The sequence below is a fragment of the Centroberyx affinis genome, unplaced genomic scaffold (genome assembly GCF_046629955.1).
Source record: "Centroberyx affinis isolate AG114_WGS23_722 - 3 ecotype Tasmania unplaced genomic scaffold, CSIRO-AGI_Caff_v1 ptg002495l_1, whole genome shotgun sequence".
Classification (NCBI taxonomy): Eukaryota; Metazoa; Chordata; class Actinopteri; order Beryciformes; family Berycidae; genus Centroberyx; species Centroberyx affinis.
This window is the reverse complement of record NW_027280721.1, coordinates 10,245-16,973: the sequence shown is the minus strand read 5'-3', so window position 1 is coordinate 16,973 and position 6,729 is coordinate 10,245. Positions and strand designations below refer to the sequence as shown.

Below are 6,729 nucleotides of genomic sequence, written 5' to 3'. Positions count from 1 at the left end.
TAAATGTTTAATCGACGACAACAACAACAATAATAACATTAATAATAATAATATTCTGCAATATAGTTCTTGAACAGTAGCCACATGAAGCGACACAGAAGTACCGGTATGAGAGGTGATTCTCGATTACGTTATTAATAATGAATTAAACTGTTATGTGGTCTGTTAACAGTTACTCGTTTTTCGGGTATTTTCCAGCGGCTCCGTCGTAAAACGTGACTCACTCCGGAAGAGGTCTGTGATGTCGCTGCAGTCTGAATGAACGGGCTCCGGTGCGCCTACAGTTCAGTCCTGGATCACACGGGGCGCCCGTTCCTCGACAGCTCGGTTTATTTTGTAGGTGATGCTGCTCTTCTTTTCAAAGCAGAGGAATGTCAGGGGCTCATATGTCAACATCGAGGATCTCCCCAGAGAGGCGTATTCCAAAAACCTGATGGCCCTTTGAAGACGCTTTATTTTTGTTATCTTCATCTTCGGGGCAGTGATTTTCCTGCAGGGATTGGAAGGCGATCGGATCTTAGTGCAGTGATACCTAGCTAACGTTATTTAAACGATGACAGAGTATAGAGTGATAACAGCATTTTCAATCATTTAAAAAATAGCTGGGTATCTGTTAGCTTAGCCAGCCAGCTAGCCTGTTAATTCGGTTAGTCCAAGGAAACACGGTGAAATCCACTGTTGACATGATGTTTCCTCAATCAAGACACTCGGTAAGTTGATTAGTTTAACTTGTCCAAGTTGGCAACCAAGCAAGCTGAGTTAGCTAGCGCTATCGAGCACCAGCTGATATTAGCACTACTTAGCAAAGGCTGTAAGCTAATAGCAGTACTGGGTAGCTAACAGCTAGCTTGCAACTTCAAATGAAAAAGAACACACGATTTTAGCTGTGACGCTAGTTAGCTACGTAGCTGTGACGCTAGCTAGCTAATTCGCCCGTATTTTGTCGCAAACACAACATTAGATAACATTTTACAACTCCCTGTTAGCCAAACTTGCTAATTTAATAATTTAGTGCATTGAGTGTAGTACGGTATTCTAAGTTTGGCTTGAGTAAAGTTAGCCTACTTCAGACCCATATTGGCTCTGAAGTAACCAAACCAAACTGCACACACGCATCCTTAGCCCCACTTGGAGCAGTAAGTTAGCACACAGACGGACAGATATATCCCCCCCTGGCCTGTGGCGTTGTCTACATTGTTTGTTGGTTGACAGGGATTGACTTGACTTGGAGAAGGGATACATCTGTATGTCAGGTCTCTCTAAACAAACGCAATGAGTTGAGACACAGCATCGGTCCTATGCAAAATGCAGGTGGTTAGCAACATGTATTTAACAGTGGGCAGCATTGGTTCTGAGGTAACCAAGCCCGATGGTATAGATCCAGTAACAGACTTGGAGTAATACTATGAAAGAGAGCATAGCTGAATGCAGACACTGAAGATGGTGTGTGTGCCCTCACACCATGACTTAGACACAACTACTGTAATGCCACCTTACCATTTTTTCTCCCCAAACCTATTTGCACTTACTTTTTAAGCACAGTGCAGTAGCAAAGCATTGCAGTTTTGCATTTGCACTGCCACTGCGCTTTGAATGCAGAGCAGCGACCTCTGTGTAACCGGGTGACTGCATCCTCTCTCTTTAGTCCCATAATCCCACTGGAAACCTCTTGCCCTTGTGCCACTTATTTAGAGAGTAATAAGGTTTAGGGCACCAGATTAAACCCTGGATTACAGCTTTGGGCTGGGGGTTTTGAGTGTAGTCCATCTCTCTACCTAACCAGACTTAATGCATCCTCTAAATACCTCTCACATATGGTCTGCATGGGTGCACTTTAATCTACCCTTCTGTAAACATATTTTTCCAATCATTACACTTTTTATTCCTGAAAGAGCTCTGTTGGTGGGTGAGTATGATGTTGCGTATCAGTTAGTCCATGACATCTGTAGAATAAATCTGTCCTTGTTCAGATTAGTTCAGAATAATCGAGGCCTAGTTGATCCCCCTAGTTGTAGCATACTAGTCAAACATACTGTCTCTCTATCTCTCGCTGTATCTCATTTTACAAACACACAGCCCTATTGAGGCTAACCTACATCTTTGCTATCCTCTCAAAGGGTTAATCTCAGAGGTCAGCCTTCTGTTACTAAACAAACCATAACACACACACTTATCCTCGCACATGTGTTCAGCAGCAGCACACAGACATCCACCCCTGGCCTGATGCTTGCAAGGGTAGTTTCTAATTCCTTTCCTGAGCCCAGTGTGAGAGACTTTCTCCTTTGGATCCAGGCGTCTTAGTGTGCGTCTGTGTGAGAATATGATATCTAACTGTGTTGTTTTGTTATCGTTTCCCAGGCATCCTCTCAGTCCAGTCAGCCTCTCAAGTTCACCACTTCTGACTCCTGTGACCGCATCAAGGATGAGTTCCAGTTCCTCCAAGCACAGTACCACAGGTACTGAAACACACACAACACACACATACACTTTAAATGTTTTTTTGACTCCAACAAATGAAATTAATTTACATAAGATTCAATTTATTACAGAGGCTCATCATGGCTTAATGACATTTAGGGCTAAAGGAAGCATCATATCAGCCACACGGCCAGGCTGTCTATTACTGCAGAGACTCGCAGAGTTTTGCTAGTCATTTTGCCCTATTTTGAATGGGCTTGCAATGTGTAAGCTACTAACAAGTTTGTGAACATGTTAAAAGACCTAAATGCAACATGGCTCTAAATGATGAGTGTGTACTATTCTCTCTAACCAGTTTGAAGTTGGAGTGTGACAAGCTGGCCACTGAGAAGTCAGAGATGCAGCGTCACTATATCATGGTGAGTGGCATTATCTCATGTCAGTGAAACCCTACTGTGTTTATCTGTTGTATCAGGTATCTCATAAAATACCAAGGTAAAGATTAGCACTGTCTTCCCTCAGATTTTTCTCAGTGGTTTTTGGGAATAATTTTGGTTCCACATCTTTCCCTGTTTTTGGCGTGTTTTAGTTGAAGTGCAGGTCACAGAACTAGTCTTATTTGTCTTTGGCTGTATACGTGCAGTGCGTTTATGTTGAGTACCATGTAAACACGATGTCTTGGGTTCGAATCCGGCCCAGGACCTTTGTTACATGTCACTCTCCCTTTCTCTCCCAATCTTTCCTGTCTCCCTCTACTTTGAATTGTATAATAAATGCAAAAAAATAAAATAAAATAAATGCTTGTTCATTAATTTTACCTGGTGAATACAAATAATTCTGATTTGGATATTTCACCATCCTAATTCTGAAATGAGCACTATACCTCTTTGTGTGTGTGTGTGTGTGTGTGTGTGTGTGTGAGAGACTTTAGCTTATCATAATTTTTTATCTTTCTCTTTCTCCCTCTTGTAGTACTATGAGATGTCCTATGGGCTGAACATCGAAATGCACAAACAGGTAAACGACTGCTGTCTCCTCTTTGATGCACCCATACCTTCTTTCCTTTAAACTATCACTCCTTCTCTATCCCTCTATTATTTCACATTGTACACCAGTTTGTCTCTCCCATTCTGTCTGCACACCTGGGTCAAATATTATTTACAGACACGTTTACTTTTGTCTACTTATGTGTCAGATCAGTGTGGTTTGTCAATACAGTGAGCACTAGAAAGTTTAGACAATCGAACAGAAGTATTTGAGTCAATTTAATATATAATTCTTTTACTGACAACTTACCTGACAATATCTGTACAGCTAAGAATTATTTCCAAATGCTGTTTAGCCCAGGTCTGAGTGTTTCCCTTGTTTTGTTTGCAGGCTGAAATAGTGAAGAGACTGAATGGGATTTGTGCTCAGGTGCTCCCTTACCTGTCACAGGAGGTAATGACGCTGACATCTTCATGAGTTACTAACCTCCACCAGTTTCTCTGCCCATGCAAATACACTGTCAATGCTGATATGAACTGAGGCACTAGATGCTAGCTTGGTATAGAGCCAAACCGCTTGCCTTGTGAAATCTACATTCTGGTCATGTTTGACAGCACCAAAGTTTCTGACAATCTTAATATTTTTTTATTTATCCTTAAAATAACATAAATAATTAGTGAATCTGAAATGCCTGACACTGTCTTGTGCATTGTCCTTGTGATTTCTAGCCAACTCCTCATGTACAATGTAATGTTAAAGCTTTGAGATCAGTTGCAGCGGTGTGTGTGACCATGTGGTCTCTTTGTTCCAGCATCAGCAGCAGGTCATGGGCGCCATAGAGAGAGCCAAACAAGTCACACCGCCCGAGATGAATTCCATCATACGGGTACGAGTGAGTTTCTTTTTACTGTCTTTGAGGAGAGAGAGAGAGAGTGTGTGTGTGTTTGTGTGTGCATATTTCCAAGAGAGAGCGATATTAAATTTCAAAGTCATATCCAGTAAGTTGAGCTATACAATAGTATTTTGCAAGCTTGTTATTAGTTGATTCAGTACTGAATATGTTTCTGTTTTAGCAGGAACATGTTGTGTATGTGTAGCTACATGCAGAACAAGTTAAACATGTCGTCCCCCACAAATGATGCAGGCACCCTTTGGGCCAATCTGTAACAAGATGCATGGTCCTTCAAACTGGTAGTGTAGCAGTTATGGCCTTTCACCTTCAGAAATCACACCAAACGGTTTAATGTTTTTTAAATGCCAGAACACGGTGCCAAAATGCATCGTCCCTCCAAGTTTTGTCAAAATCGGACGAGTTGTGGTCGGGATATCAAATTTTGAGTTAAAAATGTTGCCAATAAGTGTAATTTTTCAAACGCTGGAACACAGTGCGAGGACACATAAAGTTTCGTCAAAATCAGACCAGATGTCTAATCATGATTCATAGTCCATGCTGTACGTACAAAATGTGTGGACATCTATTACGTAAAAGTCGGTCTCGATGCCAGTGAAGTATGCACTCACCTGCGTATACTGTGTCTTTTCTGTGTTTGTGTGTGGTTTTTTTTGTTGTTCCAGCAACAGCTCCAGGTGCACCAGCTGTCCCAGCTGCAGGGCCTGGCGTTGCCCATGACCCCGCTGCCCCTGGGCCTGACCCCGCCCACCCTGCCCACCGTCTCCTCCAGCTCCGGCCTGCTCTCCCTCTCGTCCATCCTGGCCAACCACTCCCACGCCCAGGCCCAGCTGGCTAAAGAGGACAAGGCCCGGGACGCAGCCGAGAGGGAGCAGAGAGACGAGGACGGAGACAAGTCCGACTAGTACAAACCGCGACGAGAGAGGGGGAGGGGGGGTGAGACGAGCGGAGGGGGGAAAGGAAAGGTGGGGATGATAGTCTTAACTGTAAATGGAGATGGATGTGAGTCTGGCGATTTCTCTGCAGAGGGGCGGGAGTATTGATCTAGTTGGGATGACATCAAGCTGCATTGGGAAGAGAGGATGGTGTTGAGTTCTTCTCGGAGGTGAAACTTGGGAATGGTTCGGATGTGCAGAGAACGAATGGCTGAGAGCGAGATTAGAGTGGATTGTTAATATTATTTAGTGGTAATAGACTCAGTTCAGGCTTCTAGACTTTAAATAGATGCTTTTTTTAGTGTAAGCCACTATTGTTAGGCTTGACCAAGGTGAAATGTTGAGTTTTTCCCTCAAGAGTTTGGAGTGAGAGTTAAGGATGAAAGCTAACAAATGGTTCCGCCTCTTGCAGGATTATATGTTTCTCACTCCTTTTCCACAGACCTCTACTTCTCACAGTTGCTTTTTTATTTTTTTAATCAGTTATTAATAGCAAATCTGTTTTGTATGTGATTTTTTTTCTTTCTTTTTTTTTTGTTTCTTGTCCTCTTTTGTCCCTCTGCTTCTACCCTACTGGCCCCACTGTCTGCCAATCACAACAAGGAGTATTAACCCCTGCACCATCTCTTTTCCCCCTTACTACTTTCCCTCCATTTTGATTGGGCAATGTAGCTGCGTCATCCTTTTCCCCCAACCTCTTGAAAATACATTGACTGGAGCCGTTTGGACAGTGATGCCATGCATTTATGCACTGGGGGCCAAATTAATTCTTGAAAAGTTTTTAAATTTAAATGGGATGTTTTAAAGGGACATTTCACTTTGTCAGATGCATTCAAACCTCAATTGCCCGCTAGTGTTTATGTATTCATATTTCAAACCACTGGATGCATCAACTCCGCTATGTACCTCAATCCCAAATGAATGGGATTTTTTTTCCATTTGAAAACGATAGTGAGTAAAAATCATAATTTTCCCAGCCAGGTGCGGTTAATTTGTGTTTGATTTAACAGGCCTAGCTGCTACCTACACTATGCAGTGTGATCCTTCACTCAACTTTAAATCCGAAGAATTTAAGCTCTGAAATCCATCAACCTTTTTTATTTTGAAGCGTTTTGTTTCATGAAGTTAAAGACAGGCTAATTAGATATTCAAAATGTTTGTGCGTGTGCTAGAATGAATGTGATGGGAGAGAAGAAAACACTTGATTGTTTTTTTTGTTTTTTTTCATAAAGCACCTTTTGTATTTTCCTTCCCCCCCTGCTCCTGCCCCTCCCCCTTGTTGGTCCACTCTGACTGACCAAGACAAACTTGAATGGGACCTAAACTTCAGAACCAGATGGTTGTAAAAGATAGACGAGTGTGATTTTCAGAGTACTGTATTTCTGTAAGTTAGCGTAGCACTTCAGTTTGTACTGATACTGTATCAAGCACCTGTCTTTCCTATCATGTTTGATTTGTATGACTGTCAAGGGAAGATCT

At 42.3% G+C, this 6,729-nt stretch overlaps 1 protein-coding gene across 2 annotated transcripts; it reads left to right on the top strand.

Annotated features, from left to right (window-relative positions):
• Positions 1–405: 405 nt before the first annotated feature.
• LOC139656551 (TLE family member 5-like) lies at positions 406–5,227 on the top strand. Of its 2 annotated transcripts, none has more exons than XM_071534170.1 (7): positions 406–710; positions 2,359–2,456; positions 2,774–2,837; positions 3,391–3,435; positions 3,796–3,858; positions 4,217–4,291; positions 4,981–5,227. In XM_071534170.1, exons 1-7 carry the CDS (start codon positions 684–686, stop codon positions 5,218–5,220), a joined length of 612 nt encoding a protein of 203 aa, XP_071390271.1. In that variant the 5' UTR covers positions 406–683; the 3' UTR covers positions 5,221–5,227. The 2 variants fall into 2 exon arrangements, with proteins under 2 accessions (XP_071390271.1, XP_071390270.1); XM_071534169.1 differs by having other exon boundaries at positions 4,217–4,297.
• Positions 5,228–6,729: the final 1,502 nt, after the last annotated feature.

Excerpts from the sequence above, each read along its gene's own strand:
- LOC139656551 (XM_071534169.1), top strand. The coding sequence starts at position 684 with ATGATGTTTCCTCAATCAAGACACTCG. Across the intron at positions 2,838-3,390 it reads TGCAGCGTCACTATATCATG|TACTATGAGATGTCCTATGG; the intron begins GTGAGTGGCATT and ends TCCCTCTTGTAG. Across the intron at positions 3,859-4,216 it reads TCCCTTACCTGTCACAGGAG|CATCAGCAGCAGGTCATGGG; the intron begins GTAATGACGCTG and ends TCTTTGTTCCAG.